Source organism: Patella vulgata, chromosome 2 (genome assembly GCF_932274485.2).
Source record: "Patella vulgata chromosome 2, xgPatVulg1.2, whole genome shotgun sequence".
Classification (NCBI taxonomy): Eukaryota; Metazoa; Mollusca; class Gastropoda; family Patellidae; genus Patella; species Patella vulgata.
Genome location: NC_065880.2, coordinates 52,718,777 through 52,741,591, shown reverse-complemented (window position 1 = coordinate 52,741,591; position 22,815 = coordinate 52,718,777). Strand labels below are relative to the sequence as shown.

General features: G+C 37.2%; 1 protein-coding gene across 1 annotated transcript in view; it reads right to left on the bottom strand.

Moving 5' to 3' along the window:
• Nucleotides 1–1,669, bottom strand: part of LOC126809818 (bone morphogenetic protein receptor type-1B) — a 40,000-nt gene extending 38,331 nt beyond the window's left edge. The window contains exon 1 of the mRNA XM_050534606.2: nt 1,575–1,669. Within this exon, the coding sequence (XP_050390563.1) occupies nt 1,575–1,659 (85 nt within the window). The 5' untranslated portion in view covers nt 1,660–1,669. The remainder of the gene's footprint in view (nt 1–1,574) is intronic.
• Nucleotides 1,670–22,815: the final 21,146 nt, after the last annotated feature.

Below are 22,815 nucleotides of genomic sequence, written 5' to 3'. Positions count from 1 at the left end.
TGGTGAAGATAATGCTGCAGAATGACAGATATACGGCTTTTTTAACTTCCTGTTTCATGTATGGACTTCATATATTTTTTAACGTTCTAGCCTACAGTGCCCTACTAGACTTTACTTATCACCTACAGTGTCATGTTTATCGATAAATAGTCGATTTTAATATGTCAATTCATTGCTAATATTTGAAGGCAAACAAGGATAGTTTTACAAATTTGACAGGACAATTTGTGACCTCCCTAAATTTTACCAAATAATTATTGAAGTGTGTATTTATTACGGATGAAAACGGACATGCTGGCGGGTCATGAGAAACAAACAATAATTAAATGCAGCTTTACATGATGAAAGTTGCATAGGACTAATGCACTGTAATGATGAATGTCTGTATCCATTTAGATACAAACAATGCCTTATTATTTACTCTGTCTTTATAATTATTGACCATATTCGCAGATAAAAGAAAGTTGTTTCACTAGATTGGGCTGCATATGTTTATTTTTAAGATTTTACATGCATTAATAACGAAATTAAATTTGCCAGGTGAAACTAAAGACACCCACTCGTAGCTAAAAACAAGCACATCAGTAGGCCACATCTTTGTACTTGTTTTCTTATACCGGTACTCTTAAAGGAGCTAAATCGCTAATATTTTGGACCTAGAAATTGACCCAAATGGGTCGCAACGCATATAATAATGTAATCTGATTGTATATGAACTGATTTACATTCAATTGTTTCCCTTTTGACTCAAATTTCAAATCAGTTAGCTCCAGCGAAATACGGCATGAGTCTCAACCGAATAGAAATTTCTAGCGTCTGGTTATTCCAGTCTATATGAACTGATTTACATTCAATTGTTACCGTTTTGACTCTAATTTCAAATCAGTTAGGTCCAGCGAAATACGGCATGAGTCTCAACTGAATAGAAATTTCTACCGTCTGGTTATTCCAGTCTATTGCGCATGCTCTCCAGATAAGTTATGCCGTCGCTGTATGACATGAGTTGTGGAATATTCTAGCCTCGCTCTTTCTGGTCACTTGTTACAAATGACGACGAAACGCACTATGGTACACGATTCGTGTACCAATGGTAAAATGTTTATTTTGTCTTAAATATTGGATATCAGAAGCCTACCTTTTCCAGGTAAATTACAACATCAATGTTGATTTGAATTGACAAATAATTCATGTTTCCAACATGTAAGACTTTAGATGATATTGAGTTAGAGACAGCTACCGGTACTTTAAGTTTATTATTATTATTGTGTTACTGATAAGACAGGCCAAATATCTCACTACTACAATTCAAGGTACTAATATTCAGTATTTAATAAGTTATTTTTATATTTTAATAGAACAGAAATTCAGTTGAAATACATTAAAACAAGTTCTCTTAATAAACTAAAATAAAAGGGGAGTGGGTTACTGAGTGATACAATAATAGTTCCGCTGTCAAGTGGAGTAGATTCCAATCAAAACAAAACAATAGACCACTAGCTTCACGGCCTTTGGGGAAGTTAGTCTTATTTAGAAAAACATAATAACAAAAAAGGATTTATGTGTTCAATACATACCTAAATGAGTTGTTATTAGCAAAACGATTAACAGTCCTAACCCTAGTTTCAGATTTATGCACCCCCATTGCCATTCAGCCGCCATCTTTTTGTAAGAAGACTTGACCCTGTCGTGACGTCACGCCGATCCAAGCATTGAACACACACCCGCGGGAAGAACTGATTGCCCCGAACAGGTGTGCGCTTTTACTATTAATGTGTAAAAATGCAATTCAGATCGAAAACAGGATTATGTGTATACCACAAAAAGATGACAATGCTTAATTACAATAAATTCTGTTTAAAAGTCGAGTTCAGAAAAAATAAACGAACTGATACCGTAAATGTACTGACTGGATTATTAATCATAATATTGTTTCGAGAGTGAAAACAGTAAGAAAAAAATATTCCGAATGCATGTTTATATAACGTAAACATAAAAATAGATTGCAGGACAACGAAATATTAGGTTTATTATAGACCTTACAGTTCCAATAATGTCTAGAAAGGAATATAGACGAACGCACAAAATAGATTTCTACATCTAGCAAAACGTTCACACGTATTCATATTTTTACTGCTTATTGAGACTTTATTTTTAACATAAATACTTCTATTTAAAAAGAACATGTCCTTTAAATGTGGTTTCATAAGTTTTGGGATGACAGGCTAACTAAATTTAACATTGTTCGAGCGTGGCAGAACACAAAACTATTCTAAGCAGTTAGTATTTGATAATGGATAATCAGATTCCTTGATGGTGCAACCAGTAATACTAATTACCGGACTTATTTTTAAAAAATTTCATGCAGGTTTTTATAAAACAAACAAGTATTTTATGTATTGTTGGCTCTTTATATGCGACGAGTAGAATGGCAAAGAAAAAGAAGACACTACGTATTATACGTTACTGGCTTAGGTTGGTGTGCATTGTCTATTGTGCGCTTCAAGCGGCGCGTTGAATTACCCCAAAGCAACCAATAAAAAAGGCAATAACTGCCCAATAACTGTCCAATAACTCCAATATAACACCCAATAACTCCAAAATGTTGACTTTGGAAACACAAAAATAACAATTTAGTTGAATTTAAGAAGCCTCGCTGCTTTGTGCACAAATCGGAGTTTCACGCTCACTCGCCTAAAGGGAGATAACTCGCGTATGTGATTTTTGTTGACAAGAAATTAATGTTACATGCTTTCGTTGCAATGTGTTGTAATTATATGCATGAAACAATATTATGGTTTATCACCCAATAATACATTCTACAGTAGATATCGCTTGTGTGATATATTTCATAATCTACTGTGATATCTCCTAAGGAGATATCGCTTTACATGAATTTGATTGGTCAGTTGAAAAGAAACTACTTTTTTTTTTATTTTCAAAGAACAGTTCATTTCTTATTAAAAGTAACTTTTTTATTATTAAAAATGAACTATCGTTATTCTATTGACCTTCATGGAAACACTGGGTCAATATAAAGGACATTGCAATGGTTGAATTGCTGTCAAAAAATGATGTATCACTACGCCGTAATGTTCAGTAAAAGTGAAATCTACAGCAAAGAATTATATCTATCTATTTGTGCATATAAGAAGGGATTGTGTGATAAATAAAAACTCCTACTCGTCTTTTTTGATATCAAAAAAATATCAACAAGACTTGTAGGAGATTCTCTATATATACATTGCAAAAACCAAATTAACGAGATACTTGGCGGTTAATTTTAATTCCGTTAAAAACCAATATTTTCTTAAAACATACACATATCTAAAAATGTTTCATTTGAAAATATAAAGACAACAAAATAATTAGTCTGTAAAGGAATTCTAATTGACTGCCAAACATTCTACGCACAAGGGCGCTACCTGACGAGGTAACGAGATACTTGGCGGTTAATTTGAATTCCTTTACAAACCAATATTTTATTAAAACATACATAATGATTCAACGTGTTTTTTCTGCGCGCCGATCGTTTACGTTACCCTGTTTTTGTATTTCTTTATTAAATATTTATTCAATATGCGAGTTTTCTTGTCCGCTTCAATATAAGCCCACGTTTCAGGACTGATCTCAGACTTGTAGTCAACAAGTTGCCAATTGCCTGTGCCGTGTAAAGCCTGACTTATCGAACGAAACTTGTTGCAAAATGCTCAGCATAAGAATGGCAATGGCCAGAATTTTTCAATAGTGGGGTATCCCAGCCAGAAGTCTAATTGCTCCACCCCAAAAGCTAATCTACATTACCACATGACTAACGTATAAAATGTATCTGAAAACCATCAACAAATTCCAATGAATCATAATGGCCACCCCCAGGCATTTTCAGTGATGAAGTATCCCCGCCTGCACGTGGAACGTACAAACTGTAAATCGGACCGTTCCCAACAATAATTGACCCATCGCTCTCGCTGTAACTATTTATCGCTAGAACGATCGCATATTTGATGACCTTAATGATTCTGATCATGAATCCTTGACACACGAATCCAATTCTGATTCAATCGAGGACGTATACTAGTCTTTTTAGCTGCTCACTGACTATTGAATTACCTTATACAGATCATTTCAGACATATCACATGACACAATTGTAAAAATCACAGGTTACTAAGATGTATATTTGTGGCGAAATGTCGATGCAGATTCTACCCGAAACATTTAATCCAGATGATGTTTATGATGGTACTCCATACAAAAAGTCTGAAAGTAGTCCCTTGAAAAAAAATGGAGGACATTTGAAAAAAAAGGGGTTTAATTATATGGACGTGGTGTGCTAAAACAAAGATAATTTTCAAAATTTGAAGTCTTGATGGTTGTAGTGTATATATTCAGGCATCTGTTTCCCATGTTGAGTTGTTTAGATTGTAGCTGCGCAGTGCTGAATGGTATAGATCTAACATTAGTCTCAACGAAACTGTTTCCCCATTGCAATTGGGGAATAGGAAACGAAACTTTAGGCAGCGATCATGTAGCCATCCATACCGCCATAGCTTGTAATGTCAACACAGAAAGCAACGAATGGCAGGCTAGGTGGAAATGAAATGAAATGAAATGAAATGGGGTTTAACGTCCTACTGTTCTGCTCCTAACCTGGGCTAATGAAGACGGGCATACGCCATACAGTGTGCTATGAGGGAAATTTTGCCCGGCCAGCGGCACTACGGCCTACTCTTATATCGAATTCCAACTGCCAAGGGATCTTTTACGTGCACGCCAATGTGTACACGGGACCTCGGTTTTTCGTCCCATCCGAACGACTAGACAGCTTTCCTTGTCAGCCCCTCCATCCTGCATCACTGACAAGGGAGAACCACGCCGGAAAATCTGGATGAACTTTCTCGGCCAATGCAGGGATCGAACACCCGACCTCCAGGCTAGCGAGCTAGCGTCTTACCCACTTAGCCACGTGATCCCCGGCAGGCTAGGTGGAAATGAAATGAAATGGAGTTTAACGTCCTACTGTTCTGCTCCTAACCTGGGCTAATGAAGACGGGCATACGCCATACAGTGTGCTATGAGGGAAATTTTGCCCGGACAGCGGCACTACGGCCTACTCTTATATCTTATATCTTTTACGTGCACGCCAATGTGTACACGGGACCTCGGTTTTTCGTCCCATCCGAACGACTAGACAGATTTCCTTGTCAGCCCCTCCGTCCTGCATCACTGACGAGGGAGAACGACGCCGGAAAATCTGGGTGAACTTTCTCGGCCAATGCAGGGATCGAACACCCGACCTCCAGGCTAGTGTTGTAGGGGGTCAAATTATCTATAAAACGACCACACAAGGGTTCAGTTTCATAACAGTTTATTTAATATTCAGTAAAAAAACCCCTGAAAGTATATAATTTAAATATAAGTTATAAAATCAACATATAAAATCAATGCGTTCATTTCATTAAAATAACATATTACATGTTAATATTAAAACACCTCTAAAATGGAAGTAGCCAGAGACTGGAATGAGGTGAAGTACCTTATACGCTCTCTGTAAATAAAATATGGGGTATTGTATATTAAATGTATGAAATGTATATCGACAATAAATGTATTATTAAAGCGAAATGCTTTAATATTGTTAATTCTCTTGATTGTATGCAATGTATTTGCAGAATGTAATTAATAAAAACCAGATTAACTTTAACTTATTTGAAAACTTTACTAAAACCAACATGGCCACCACTTTAACAAAGACCATTTAAATAATGAAATAGATATATATATGATGAATATTAACACGTACCTTTAACTGTAAACAACAAATCTGTAGATAATAATGCTACTAATAAATACTATTACACACGATTGATGAAAATACCAATCGAATCGACAAGAAACTCTAAATATAAAAATGGTACCAAGGTTGGATGAAACATACAACCTTACTCTACCAAATTCTATCTAATAGTGTCCAAGGTGATTTTACAAACAACTCCAAGAAACCTTCGGGTCAAAGGTGAAAATGAAACACCAGTGAGCAGGTTGAGTGAACTCTAACTCACTGTATAAATAACGCAATTGATATATTCTATTCAATTCTTACACAATTTACAAACGAATGTATTCCTAGGCAGAAAGTAATTATTCGACCTTCGGATAAACCATGGTTTAATTCAAGTCTACGTAAGGAGATTCGGATTCGTGATCGTTTAAGGAAGCAGGCTATTCGAACAAAACGACCTAGCCATTTGATGATATACAAACATCAACGTAATAAAGTTAATAATTTTAAAAAAGTTTTAAAAACAGAGTATAATGACAGGTTGGTATCTGAATTATCAAATCCTGAAACGAGTCCTCAAAATTTTTGGAAACATATTAAGCATTATATACGTGAAAAAGTAGATTCTGATATACCACCATTAATATCAAGCAATACAGGCATTATTGCACATTCAGATTTCGATAAGGCCGAACTTTTAAATACATTCTTCGGTTCCGTTTCCAACAATGATGACAAAAAGGAATTTCCGTATTTTCCCAAACGAACAAACTCTGTTTCACATGCCGGAAATTACCGATCAAGAGATTATTGATCTTATCCTAACCCTGAAAATAAAAAAGGCCAACGGCCCGGATAAAATTAGTAACTGTTTATTGAAAAATGTCGTTTCGACGATATTCTTACCCCTTAAACTATTGTTTAACAAATCACTTAGTTCCAACACGTTCCCAAGTGCATGGAAAATTGCAAATGTTATGCCCTTGTTTAAAAATGGGGACCGAGGTAACGTTTCAAACTATCGTCCTATATCCTTATTATCGTCAGTGAGCAAAATCTTCGAAAAAATTGTGTTTAAACACGTCTACAATTATTTTCATTGTAATGATTTATTAAATTGTCTTCAGTCAGGCTTTAGAGCCAAACATTCCACTGTGCATCAGTTACTATAAATTTATCAGGACGTGCTTTCTTCGATAGACAAACGACAGTACTCATGTCACATATATTGTGACATCTCCAAAGCGTTCGACAGTGTTAATCATTTAGGTTTGCTCCACAAACTATCTAGCTATGGTATAAGTGACAACATGATAGACTGGTTCAAAAATTATCTCACCGGTAGAAAACAAAGAGTCTTCATCAACAGTTCCTTTTCGGGTTATGCAACTTTGGCCTCTGGGGTACCCCAGGGATCTGTACTAGGTCCTTTCCTCTTTCTTGTCTATATTAATGACATCCAGGATGCTTTAGATAATACCGCTAGACTCTTTGCCGATGACACAGCAATTGGGTGCAACAAAACAAACTTACCGGACCTCGAAATTTCATTAAATTTAGACTTAAAAAAACTCTCCGAGTGGTCAAAAGATTGGTCAATTAAATTCAACCCCGATAAAACCAAGGTCGTAATTTTCACTAACAAAAATTTGTCAATCACTCCAAATTTCAAATTCGGCGATAACAAACTCGAAATCGTTCATTCTCACAAGCATCTCGGCATTAACTTGTCAGATGATTGCAAATGGAGCACACACATAGACATGTTATGCAGGTCAGCCTCGAAACGACTAAATATACTAAGAAAGCTAAAATATACTACAACTAGGAGCTCGCTTGATAAAATATATAAAGCACATATTCGCTCTATTCTTGAATATGCTTGTGAAGTCTGGGATAGCTGTTCGTCAACCGACGCAGGAAAAATCGAAAAAATTCAATTAGAGGCCGCGAGAATAGTCACCGGACTTCCAAAATTCTGTAGCCGTGCAGCGCTTTATTATGAATCTGGTTGGAACAGGCTTTCTGAACGCCGGGGTATAAGACGTCTTACCACCCTACATAAAATCTTAAACAATAACGCACCCCAATACTTACTAGATATTATCCATGCCTTTGAAAGAAACACACTTAGATATAATTTAAGAAATAGTGATCATATTTCCCCACCCTTCTGTAGAACATCATTATATAAAAATTCGTTCTTTCCGTCAACAATTCGAGACTGGAACTTATTGGATTCATCAACAAAGAAAATAGAAAATATCAAAACTTTCAAAATAAAATTGTCTGAGAGATTCGAGATAATAAAGGCTCCAAATTATTATGCGAGTGGTAATAGAAAGTTGTGTATTTTACACACAAAACTTCGTCATGGGTGCAGTTCCCTCAACTCAGATCTTTTTCGGATAAATTTAATTGAAAATCCTGAATGTTCTTGTGGCGCGTCATCCGAAAACGCAAAGCACTATCTTTTGGAATGTAATTTGTTTGATATTGAAAGAAATGAACTTTTCAATTCTATACGTAGCTTCACCACCATAACCTTAAATATACTTCTTTGGGGTGATTCTAGTTTAAATACTGACATTAACATTTATATATTTAATCAAGTACAAAAATATATTAAATCAACTAAAAGGTTCAATTTATAAGTATGCGTAGTGTAGTTTCATTTTTGTTTTGTTTTTCTATTTGCACAACTGTAAAAAAGTGTTGATTGTTGTTCTTGTTTATTTTTGTGTACGTAATACTACTACTTTGTGAGTTTCCCCTTCAAACTTTCGATTTCGATTTTTATTCGCAAGGGTGATTACTCATATTAAATTTCAAAAGAAGATACTAAATCCCCCAGTGAGATTCTTTGAGCATGTCGGAAAATTTACTTTCATAAACCAAATATCTAAGAATTTCTTTATAATGGGATTTTTAACTATCTATTATAACATCTATATCCTCCGTTTTTGTATGTTCTTTTCAATTGTACTATCATAACTGTCAATTACAATGTATGTGGAGAGGGCATCGGTAAGTTTTCGTAACTTTTGTCCCAATCCTTTTGTACTTTATTTATGTTCTATAGTACAATAAACTATGTTTAAACTAAGAAGAGTGTATAGAACAGAACAGTTTAAAGATGCAGTGATGTGTAACATATTATCTAAGAGTAAATTAGAATTGTGACCATATTAAAATGTCCATACAATAAATAAAATTACTCTACTACATACTCCCTCCCTTTGGGAAAATGTTGTCCCTAACATTTAAAACCACACGAACTATAAACTAGTAAAACACATCCGGAAACAGACTCTTACACAGAGATGGTAACGAACTTAAAACAATTTGTAAACGATCAGGTGATAAGCTCATGAAATCAGATGGTAGTAGAGACTTCGCCAACTCTGCTCGGAACTGTGGAGTAGAAGCTACTGGGTGTTGCTGAGACATGACGTAGTCGGTATACCGGGCTGGTTGTCTTCTCTCTCTCCCCGATCTTCTGGGAGTAGGATCTTCTGGCAAGTGTGATTCCTCTGATGTCTCTGAATCTGAGACTGATGCTTCAGGCCTAACTGCATCATCTTGATGTGAAATATCAAGCTCAGGTTCTACCACATCCCCTATGACCTGTGACTCTGCTGGGCTAGCTGGGTGCAGGAAATCTGCACTTTCCACCAGATACACAAGCTGATCTTCTTCACTCTCTGCCTCTTCCGGTTCCTTGATTTCGGTTTCTGTCACCTTTGGTGGTTGAAAGTTCCTTGGCTTTGGTGTTGGACCCCTATTGATTGGTTCGATCGCTGGGAGACTGCTGATGGGTAAAAGGTGGTTACGGTGGAGAGTTCTCTTTCGGTTGCCTCCTAATTCCTGCAGCTCGTATACTGGAATGTCTTGATTTGGTCTTCTGAGGATCTTGTATGGCTTGTCCTCCCACTTATCAGCTATCTTATGTCTGCCCTCCTTAAATGCTAACCTCTTTACTAAAACGGTATCGCCAGGCTCCAAGGTGTTAGTTCTGGCTCGTAGATTGTAACGCTTCCGTTGTTCCTGCTGTGTATCATTCACAAGGGCTGAAGCGGTTAGGTACGCGTACTCCAGTTTCTCCTTCAGGGATTCTACGTAGGCGTTGTAGCTTTTTATGGCCTCTTTACGCCCCACGAGTCCAAGCATAACGTCTACCGCCAATGTCGGTTTCCTACCAAACATCAACTCATACGGAGAATACCCTGTCGAAAAATGCCTGGTACAGTTGTACGCATGCACCATAGGTGCAACGTAAGTTTTCCAATCAGACTTCTGTTCAGGATGCAGGGTACCTAACATGTTGAGCAAAGTCCGATTGAATCGCTCACATTGACCATTCCCTTGTGGATGATACGGTGTGGTTCGCGATTTTTCCATTCCAGTAAGTTGACACAGCTCTCTTATGACATGTCCCTCAAACTGCTGACCCTGATCGCTATGTATCCTTTGGGGAATTCCATAGTGAACGACAAAGTTTTCGAAAAATGCCTTGGCTGTTGTCTTGGCTGTAGTATTTCTTACTGGAACAGCTTGCGTGTACTTGGTGAAGTGATCGGTGATGACGAGAATACTGTCATAGCCTCCACGAGATTCCTCCACACACATGTAATCCATACACACCAGTTCTAGCGGTTGACACGATGTAATGTTAATCAGTGGACAGGTTGATGGTACAGATTTCCTCCTGATGCAGCGAGAACAGTTCTTTATGTAGGTTTCTATGTCAGATGTCATCTTCGGCCAGTAAAAACGTTCTCGAGCTAGATCAATAGTTCTGTCCCTGCCTTGATGTCCCATATCGTCATGGATTCCTACCATCGCCAGATTCCTGTAAGCCTTTGGAAGCACCAGCTGAAAAGTCTCTACTCCTGATACATGGCTGCGTCTATATAATACACCAGACTGTAGAACGAAGTGTTCAAAATCCCTGTATATAGCAGATTCTTCAGGTGAGTAGTTACGTCGCTTAGCTGGTCTACCTTCTTGAATATCATGGTATAACTGGGCTAATAATGGATCTTCCTTCTGTTTCTTTTCCCATTCATCGTCTTTCACAATAGGTGTTGTAGATGCCGTTGTAGCTGGTGTTGCTTGGTGAGACATGCTAATGGTTTGTATAAATCCATCTTCTAGGTCAATGTTCTTCAAAGAACCAATTACACCCAGAGTCTATTTCTTCAAAATCTTGTTGTGTCGTTCTGCTCAGGGCATCTGCATCTATATTCTTCTTTCCCGCGCGGTAATGGATGGTAAAGTTGTAGTTGGTTAAAGCAGCTAACCAACGATGTCCTGTGGCATCTAATTTCGCCGTGGTCAAGATATAAGTCAGAGGATTGTTGTCTGTGTACACCGTGAAGGTGTTATTGAACAGATACTGATGAAATTTCTCTGTCACTGCCCACTTTAAAGCAAGAAACTCCAACTTATGCGCAGGGTAATTCTTTTCTGATCTTGACAGACTTTTACTGGCGTAGGCAATCACTTTCTCCATGCCATCCTTCTTCTGGTAAAGTATAGCACCTAAACCATGTCCACTAGCGTCAGTGTGAAGAATAAATGGTTGAGAAAAATCTGCATATGCCAGGACTGGTGGTTCCACAAGAGATCTTTTAAGCTGGTCAAATGCTCGGTGTTGTTCTTCTCCCTATTTCCATTTATTGTTCTCTTTGTCCTTAGCTGCTCTTCCCCTCTTCTTTTTAGTTGGACCTCCAACTAGCAATTCGTTAAGTGGTTTTGCTGTCTTGGAAAAATCCTTAATGAACCTCCTGTAGTATCCTACAAAGCCGAGGAAACGTCTCAGTTCATCTGTATTGGTGGGAGTTGGCCAAGACGAAACCTTGTCTGTTTTCTTCGGGTCAGTACATACACCCTCTGCTGAAACGATGTGACCTAAATACCTTACCAACTAAAAGGTTCAATTTATAAGTATGCGTAGTGTAGTTTCATTTTTGTTTTGTTTTTCTATTTGCACAACTGTAAAAAAGTGTTGATTGTTGTTGTTGTTTATTTTTGTGTACGTAATACTACTACTTTGTGAGTTTCCCCTTCAAACTTTCGATTTCGATTTTTATTCGCAAGGGTGATTACTCATATTAAATTTCAAAAGAAGATACTAAATCCCCCAGTGAGATTCTTTGAGCATGTCGGAAAATTTACTTTCATAAACCAAATATCTAAGAATTTCTTTATAATGGGATTTTTAACTATCTATTATAACATCTATATCCTCCGTTTTTGTATGTTCTTTTCAATTGTACTATCATAACTGTCAATTACAATGTATGTGGAGAGGGCATCGGTAAGTTTTCGTAACTTTTGTCCCAATCCTTTTGTACTTTATTTATGTTCTATAGTACAATAAACTATGTTTAAACTAAGAAGAGTGTATAGAACAGAACAGTTTAAAGATGCAGTGATGTGTAACATATTATCTAAGAGTAAATTAGAATTGTGACCATATTAAAATGTCCATACAATAAATAAAATTACTCTACTACATACTCCCTCCCTTTGGGAAAATGTTGTCCCTAACATTTAAAACCACACGAACTATAAACTAGTAAAACACATCCGGAAACAGACTCTTACACAGAGATGGTAACGAACTTAAAACAATTTGTAAACGATCAGGTGATAAGCTCATGAAATCAGATGGTAGTAGAGACTTCGCCAACTCTGCTCGGAACTGTGGAGTAGAAGCTACTGGGTGTTGCTGAGACATGACGTAGTCGGTATACCGGGCTGGTTGTCTTCTCTCTCTCCCCGATCTTCTGGGAGTAGGATCTTCTGGCAAGTGTGATTCCTCTGATGTCTCTGAATCTGAGACTGATGCTTCAGGCCTAACTGCATCATCTTGATGTGAAATATCAAGCTCAGGTTCTACCACATCCCCTATGACCTGTGACTCTGCTGGGCTAGCTGGGTGCAGGAAATCTGCACTTTCCACCAGATACACAAGCTGATCTTCTTCACTCTCTGCCTCTTCCGGTTCCTTGATTTCGGTTTCTGTCACCTTTGGTGGTTGAAAGTTCCTTGGCTTTGGTGTTGGACCCCTATTGATTGGTTCGATCGCTGGGAGACTGCTGATGGGTAAAAGGTGGTTACGGTGGAGAGTTCTCTTTCGGTTGCCTCCTAATTCCTGCAGCTCGTATACTGGAATGTCTTGATTTGGTCTTCTGAGGATCTTGTATGGCTTGTCCTCCCACTTATCAGCTATCTTATGTCTGCCCTCCTTAAATGCTAACCTCTTTACTAAAACGGTATCGCCAGGCTCCAAGGTGTTAGTTCTGGCTCGTAGATTGTAACGCTTCCGTTGTTCCTGCTGTGTATCATTCACAAGGGCTGAAGCGGTTAGGTACGCGTACTCCAGTTTCTCCTTCAGGGATTCTACGTAGGCGTTGTAGCTTTTTATGGCCTCTTTACGCCCCACGAGTCCAAGCATAACGTCTACCGCCAATGTCGGTTTCCTACCAAACATCAACTCATACGGAGAATACCCTGTCGAAAAATGCCTGGTACAGTTGTACGCATGCACCATAGGTGCAACGTAAGTTTTCCAATCAGACTTCTGTTCAGGATGCAGGGTACCTAACATGTTGAGCAAAGTCCGATTGAATCGCTCACATTGACCATTCCCTTGTGGATGATACGGTGTGGTTCGCGATTTTTCCATTCCAGTAAGTTGACACAGCTCTCTTATGACATGTCCCTCAAACTGCTGACCCTGATCGCTATGTATCCTTTGGGGAATTCCATAGTGAACGACAAAGTTTTCGAAAAATGCCTTGGCTGTTGTCTTGGCTGTAGTATTTCTTACTGGAACAGCTTGCGTGTACTTGGTGAAGTGATCGGTGATGACGAGAATACTGTCATAGCCTCCACGAGATTCCTCCACACACATGTAATCCATACACACCAGTTCTAGCGGTTGACACGATGTAATGTTAATCAGTGGACAGGTTGATGGTACAGATTTCCTCCTGATGCAGCGAGAACAGTTCTTTATGTAGGTTTCTATGTCAGATGTCATCTTCGGCCAGTAAAAACGTTCTCGAGCTAGATCAATAGTTCTGTCCCTGCCTTGATGTCCCATATCGTCATGGATTCCTACCATCGCCAGATTCCTGTAAGCCTTTGGAAGCACCAGCTGAAAAGTCTCTACTCCTGATACATGGCTGCGTCTATATAATACACCAGACTGTAGAACGAAGTGTTCAAAATCCCTGTATATAGCAGATTCTTCAGGTGAGTAGTTACGTCGCTTAGCTGGTCTACCTTCTTGAATATCATGGTATAACTGGGCTAATAATGGATCTTCCTTCTGTTTCTTTTCCCATTCATCGTCTTTCACAATAGGTGTTGTAGATGCCGTTGTAGCTGGTGTTGCTTGGTGAGACATGCTAATGGTTTGTATAAATCCATCTTCTAGGTCAATGTTCTTCAAAGAACCAATTACACCCAGAGTCTATTTCTTCAAAATCTTGTTGTGTCGTTCTGCTCAGGCCATCTGCATCTATATTCTTCTTTCCCGCGCGGTAATGGATGGTAAAGTTGTAGTTGGTTAAAGCAGCTAACCAACGATGTCCTGTGGCATCTAATTTCGCCGTGGTCAAGATATAAGTCAGAGGATTGTTGTCTGTGTACACCGTGAAGGTGTTATTGAACAGATACTGATGAAATTTCTCTGTCACTGCCCACTTTAAAGCAAGAAACTCCAACTTATGCGCAGGGTAATTCTTTTCTGATCTTGACAGACTTTTACTGGCGTAGGCAATCACTTTCTCCATGCCATCCTTCTTCTGGTAAAGTATAGCACCTAAACCATGTCCACTAGCGTCAGTGTGAAGAATAAATGGTTGAGAAAAATCTGCATATGCCAGGACTGGTGGTTCCACAAGAGATCTTTTAAGCTGGTCAAATGCTCGGTGTTGTTCTTCTCCCTATTTCCATTTATTGTTCTCTTTGTCCTTAGCTGCTCTTCCCCTCTTCTTTTTAGTTGGACCTCCAACTAGCAATTCGTTAAGTGGTTTTGCTGTCTTGGAAAAATCCTTAATGAACCTCCTGTAGTATCCTACAAAGCCGAGGAAACGTCTCAGTTCATCTGTATTGGTGGGAGTTGGCCAAGACGTTACCTTGTCTGTTTTCTTCGGGTCAGTACATACACCCTCTGCTGAAACGATGTGACCTAAATACCTTACCAACTAAAAGGTTCAATTTATAAGTATGCGTAGTGTAGTTTCATTTTTGTTTTGTTTTTCTATTTGCACAACTGTAAAAAAGTGTTGATTGTTGTTCTTGTTTATTTTTGTGTACGTAATACTACTACTTTGTGAGTTTCCCCTTCAAACTTTCGATTTCGATTTTTATTCGCAAGGGTGATTACTCATATTAAATTTCAAAAGAAGATACTAAATCCCCCAGTGAGATTCTTTGAGCATGTCGGAAAATTTACTTTCATAAACCAAATATCTAAGAATTTCTTTATAATGGGATTTTTAACTATCTATTATAACATCTATATCCTCCGTTTTTGTATGTTCTTTTCAATTGTACTATCATAACTGTCAATTACAATGTATGTGGAGAGGGCATCGGTAAGTTTTCGTAACTTTTGTCCCAATCCTTTTGTACTTTATTTATGTTCTATAGTACAATAAACTATGTTTAAACTAAGAAGAGTGTATAGAACAGAACAGTTTAAAGATGCAGTGATGTGTAACATATTATCTAAGAGTAAATTAGAATTGTGACCATATTAAAATGTCCATACAATAAATAAAATTACTCTACTACATACTCCCTCCCTTTGGGAAAATGTTGTCCCTAACATTCTTGGGACTTAAAATATTCATGTCTTCTGGCTGTCCCTCGACAGAGACATCTTCTAGTTTAAATCAGGCAGTATCATTCGACAACCTGGCGCGATATGACCCCATTCCCCACATCGGCGACATCTGTAATTGTCAGCTACAGGTGAAGGCTTATGGCGCTGCTTTGACACTGTTGCAGGTTGATGACGTGAAGATGGTTTTGGTGTTGACATCTGAGATGGTGAAAAGAATGATGTTGGTTGTCTTTCCTTATCATTTTTCATCTCTTTCATCTCCTTCTGCAAAGAGTGCACTGATGCAGTCAAGTTAGCTACCAGTGTCCGCAAATCATCCTCTGCTGGTTGTTGCGCCATCTTCATGTGGGATCTTAGAGCAGGCTTAGGAGTAGGTGTTGAGGCTATGACAGTATCTCGCTCTATCCGACGCACCTCCTTTAGAAGATCTTCAAAATCAGTTATACGATCATACTTGTGGGCTGATCTGTCCTTTAAGTCCTGATGAAGTCCACTCCAAAACTTTGCACGAAGTTTCGAGTCAAAAGTGTCTACATCAACTTCACCCTCTTCTCTGGCTCTGCCAAGAAGATCCTCAATTCTACAAGCCCACTTGGAAACAGTTTCATCTTGGGCTTGGCTGATAGAATAGAACTGGGATAGCAAACACTGGCCTTGCTGAACATCCCCAAACCTGCCTTCAAGTCTGTCAACCAAAGTTCTTGTGGATACACTGTGACCTAAACGCATTGCTACTCGAGCTGCCTCACCTTTTAACGATTTTGCAACTGCCATCTTGATGCAATCTGGACTGTGTTGACGATCTTTCAAAAGAGTTTAAAATGTCAAAAATACGGGTCTTTATACGAAATTCCAGTTATCGTGTTATACATCACTGGAAAGTATGTTTCTATCTTTGAATCTATCAGTTATTTCCTGGCACATTCATAATTACGTAATTTAGAGAAAGAAAAGTCCTCCCTGTTTTGTCGAAAGAAATGTGTCGCTGTCCGACAGTAACTAATTGCTAAATATAGACTATACTGTCAATTTATGTTATTTGTCAAAGGCTCGGAGTAACCATACCAATCACATGATTTTATTGCAGGCAGGGTCGTCCCGTGAATTTCTTATAGGTTGCCATGTTGATTGCCTCAATATCGTGGGGTAAATAGCTTTATTTAACGTCCGCTTCCACCGAGGTGATATCGCAGACAATGTAAATATCTTAAAGTGTACTGGTTTATAGTGAGCCAGGTTGGTCTCGGCCCCGTTTCCGTATATGTTAAGTCACGTGATATCCTACATTTGCAAATCAAACTTGGCGCTCTGCGTAAGATGTTATGTAGAAAACGTGAAGGACAAATGAGATGCGGCAGTACGCAAATGTAAAATGTTATGAGGGAAATTTCAAAAGTAGACACGTCAAAAACAACATTTTCCAATAAAACATTTGACATTTGACACATTGCATTTGACATTTTATATTTAACGTTGGTCTTCGAGGTAATTTGACTTTATCATTACCGGTATTAAGACTTTGTACATTGTACTTTTTACACGTAATCAACAGAAAAGACATTTTAGCAGAGCATTTAATATTGGCAGCGATACCCTTCCATAGGCTACAGCTATTTTGCACGGAGTTCATATTCAGCTATCACCAAGCCCCTGGGGCCCGACTAATCACCGGAATTAATTTACAATCAACGGAATTCATTTACTATCAACGGAATTCATTTACAATCACCGAAATTCACATATAATCACCGGAATTAACATATAATCACCGGAATTCTCTCCGAAAACCCCCGATTCCTCCCACAAAACTAATTTATTTTCAATGCATATATAACGAATAACTGTTTTGATCTCTCCACAGGCCAGATTATGGCCTGTAGGTGTATTTATTTGAAAGACTACCGGAATTCATTTCAAATTAATTTTAATATATGCATCATGATTATGATAACGTAGGGCGTGTCGAATTACCAAAACAACACCCAGTAACTCCAAAAATGTTGACTGTGGAAACACAAAATGACAATTTAACTGAGTTTAATAAGCCTCACTGCTTTGTGCCCAAATCGGAGGTTCATGAGAGATAACTCATGCATGTGATTTTTGTTGACAAGAAACTATGTATATTTTCGTTATAATTCGTTGTAATATATTGTAATTAGTCATTGATTAATAGTTTATTAACACAGTATATATAGTGCAATAAACAATTCAATATTATAGCTATATTTATTTATTTATAATTGCAAATTGTGTCGATTGTCACTTTCGGTCATCGACATCGTACCTTGTTTTGAAATAAATAAATGAAATCAATTTAGATAAGTACTGCTGACAATTAATTGTCTCTGCTCAGAGTATTCTCATGTTATGATAGTTTATTGTGTTGTGATTGTATGCGATTTGTCACCTTTTACAATGAAAATATTTAAATTTAATGATTCGTAAATCCGATATTTTGATCCTTAAAGGGAGATTACTCGATATTTGTGGAGAAAATCGTGTAACTCGTCAAATTTGAGATGTTTCAAAACAGTTATGTGTAGAACCTATTTGTAATTCATCAAAAAGCCTCATTTATCGGCATTTCAGTCCTAATTTTAACTTGCAATATTATTTGACGAAATCCATACACCGGAATTCATTTAGAATTCACTTACGATCACCGGAATTCACTTTGGAGATATCAGAATTTGCCGGTAAAATCTTCCTATTTACTTATATTTTCCATTCATATTTTCACATTGAAAACATATAAACACCGGAATTTACTTTCAACATATCGGAATTCGCACTGAAGACCTTCGTATTTACTAATATTTTACATTAATAATAAATTACATTAAATCACCGGGATTCCCTTTTGAAAACATATAAACATCGGAATTCACTTTCAACATATCGGAAATCGCACTTAAGACCTTCGTCTTTACTAATATTTTACATTAATAATAAATTACTTTTAAACACTGAAATTCACATTGAAAACATACATGTATAAACACCAGAATTCATTTTCAAAATATCGGAATTTGCACTTAAGACCTTCGTATTTACATGGAACTTGTGTAATATATAAGGTCCATGGTATTTATTAATATTTTACATTAATAATAAATTACTTTAAAACACCGGAATTCACTTTGAGAAAATAGGACATTTAAAACATATAAACACCAGAATTCACTTTGAAAACATATAAACATCGGAATTTACTTTTAACATATCGGAATTCGCACTTAATTTAAGTATTTACTAATATTTTACATTAATAATAAATTACTTTAAAACACCGCAATGGCCGGAATTCATATTGAAAACATAAACACTGGAATTCACTTTCAAAATATCGGAATTCGCACTTTAGACCTTCGCACTTACTTATATTTTACACTAATAATAAATTGATTTAAAACACTGGAATTCACTTACAAAATATCTGAATTTGCACTTAAGACCTTCGCATTTAGTAATATTTACATTAATAATAAATTACTTTAAAACACCGGAATTCACTTTGAGAAAATCGGAATTCGCCCCAAAACAATTGTATTTACTTATATTTTCCATTAATATTAATACTAGAATGTATCTGCTGTAAAACGATATTTCCAGATAGTCAACTCGAGGAAACACAATATGATAAGAACACAGCAGTAATCCATGTAAAATGTCAAACCGAGCATTTCTTGAATGTGGAGCAAAAAGTTCTCAGTGTAGATGAGCTAAGTTTATTCGAAAATTAACCTGGTAATAATAAGTCAATCAAATAAACTCTCATCAATAATGGTTTGGATGTTTTCATAAATAATCCGTTTTAGCATGAAGCAGCCCAGATTAAATAAAGTTTAAAGGAGCTAAATCGCTAACATTTGGGACCTAGAAATTTACAAAAGTGGGTCGCAACGCATATAATACTGTATGAATGTATATAAACTGATTTACATTCAATGGTTTCCGTTTTACTCCAATTTCAAATCAGTTATGTTCGGCGAAATAAGCCAGCAGTCTCAAGCGAGTGCAAATTTCTAGCGTCTGGTTATTCCAGTCTACATACGCCGTTTGATTTGGTGTAATGTGTCTAGCCTCGTCCCTCGAGTCTCTTTATACAACTGGGGCTGAAGCGCATTATGGTACACGATTCGTGTACCAATGGTAAAATGTTTATTTTGTCTTAAATATTGGATATCAAAAGCCCATCTTTTTCCGGTAAGAACACAAAATGAATGTTGATTTAATTTGACAAATAATCCGTGTTTTCAATGTTGAAGATTTTGGATGATATTGAGTTAGAGACTTAGCTACTTTAAAGTGTAATTGTGAGTTGTCTTGTGCCACTAACGAGACCCAAAAACAAAGGGGTCACACAATTTCGGCTTAATCCTTACTGATTATTCCTTAACACTGACGTGTTTAGTAGTAATTTTAATAATTAATTTGCAGTGGATATGAAGTTCAGATTTATTTTTAACTTGTTTGTTGACAGGGTTCTTTTGTTGATTGTATCTAATCATAGCTATAATATTAAATTGTTTATTGCAAATATATATATATACCATAATATTTTTCATGCATACAATTACTGTTTTAATAAAATATTAATCAGTCTCTAATTAAAATACATTACAACGAATTGCAACGAAAGTATACATTCATGTTTTGTCATCAAAGATCACATACACGAGTTATCTCCCGTGAACTTCCGATTTGGGCACAAAGCAGCGTGGCTTATTAAATTCAACTAAATTGTTATTTTGTGTTTTCACAGTCATTGGGTAAGTCGACGCAAATTGTTATTTTGTGGTTTTTTGGAGTTAGGCCAATTGGGTAATTCGAGGCACCCCGACGCGCCCTACGTTATCATAATCATGATGCATAAATGCATAAAAAATTTAAATAAATACACTTACGCCTTCATCTGGCCTGTGGAGAGATCAAAATAGTTATTCGTTATATTATAATGTATTATACATTTAAAATAAATTAGTTTTGTGGGAGGAATCGGGGATTTTCGAAGTGAATTCCGGTGATTTTAAATGATTTCCGGTGATTAGTCAACCGCCTGAAATACAGTGTGCTGCAAGCAGGGCTCTCACACTGTCGGTCGCCAAAGTCGCAATTTGCGATAAAAATATAAAAGTGGCGATTAAAATTTGCTTTTAGCGATAACGTTTTGCGGTACTGGCGATTCTTTTTGAAAACTGGCGGAAAAAAATCTTAAATTTCTAATGTATTTATCCTGGATTAACCATTACAATTGTATTGAGTGTCTATCACGTGGCGGCAGATTCTATAAATTAATCAACTGGCTTATAATCCGGATCGCGTCAATGAGTAATACTAATCAGTTGTCTTGGATTAATGATTAGTTGATTGATGATTTTATTGCCAATGATATATATAAAGCTCAAGTCATTTATTTACTCCTATATGAGTAATCCAAGCGGTGATTATTTGATGTTTGTTTCGTCTTTAACACAAATGGCCGACAGTTCTTTTCGCATCCCAAACTTAGGCTGCCTGTCTACAGCTAGCTCCGCCTGAAAACAGGCTCTTAAGCTAATTACCCGACATTTTAATTCCTACATCGACGATTTATGTCGAAAACACTGAGTATGTTTTTAGTAATTTTTAGAAGTATTTATTTCTCTTCTATTGTCATATTGAATGAAATTAAATATATTTATTTAGCCGCTGTGTGTATGAAAGATCTCAAACAAATCAAAGCCGAAACACAAAATTAAATAGTCCCCTAATTATTCAATATGGCGGCGCCCATAAAAGGTGATTTCACAGAGGCGGCTTTGTTTGCGAAGACAAATTTAGGAGTATCTAACCTTGTTTTGAAAGATAAACAGATTGAAACTCAAAAGACAGTTTACAATGGCAAAGAATGTATTGCAATATTACCCACTAGCACATATTATATATAGCTTTTTTTCCGGATTGGCAAAAGTTGACATTTTGCTAAAGACATGTGTTTACATAAAACACGTGCTTGATCGGGTTATTTTTACTCTGTTGTGTACGCAAAGCTGTAGTCCAGTCGGTAAGTCCCGCCCCAAAATGATCAAGTGAACGTTTTAAATGGCGGTTAACTAGGGCAGTGATCATAATGACGTATGATGTAGACGGATCGCTGCGTGCAGTTTGTTCTTTTCGAAGAGAATTAAATATTTTGATAGTTGAATTCCGTTTACTGTCATGGCTTCATACAGCATGCAAAATATAAGAGCATGTCTATCGGATATTATTATTTCAAATTATAATGTTGTCACCACTGGTCGGAAACGTCAGAACGGGTTGAATAACGACGATTTTTTTAGCCATTTGTATCACATTACTGTCGCCGAAATGCTCTAAAAGTGAACGACGAGTATAATTCTAAGCATCTCATAAACAAATATAACTGAAACTTATTTCATTCTATCAGGGATTCAGATTTTGATACCTTTATACGGTACCTGAAAATTTAGGCCTATTGTACATGCAAAACATAAATTTATAGAAAACTGGCAATCCTTTAATGAGATCTGACGTGTAAATACTGAAAATATATTGTGCAGCACCAGTACGGTGTGCAAATAGACTAAAGTCACCAAAGATAAAATCTGTAGCCTACTTAGTGAAATGAAATGGGGTTTAACGCCCTACTGTTCTGCTCCTATACTGGTCTAATGAAGACGGCCATACGCCATACAGTGTGCCATGAGGGAAATTTTGCCCGGGCAGCGGCACTATCGCCTATCGAATTCCAACTGCCAAGGGATCTTTTACGTGCATTCCAATGTTTACACGGGACCTCGGTTTTTCGTCTCATCCGAAAGACTAGACAGCTGTCCTTGTCAGGCCCTCCGTCCTGCATCACTGACAAGGGTAAACCACGTCTGAAAATCGGGATGTACTTTCTCGGCCAATGCAGGGATCGAACACCCAACCTCCAGGGCCAGGCTAGCGAGCCAGCGCCTTACCCACCTAGACACCGTGACTCCTAGTCCTAGCACTTAGTACTAGTAGTCCTACCGGTAAATCAAAACCCGTGCTAATGTAGGCTATTATGTAAAGACAGACTTTTAAAGTTGTTGTACATTGTATATCCGGTAATTGTTTTATACTGAGACAAAAAATTGTTACATGTTGACTTTTTTTATACGCCCACATTTTCATGC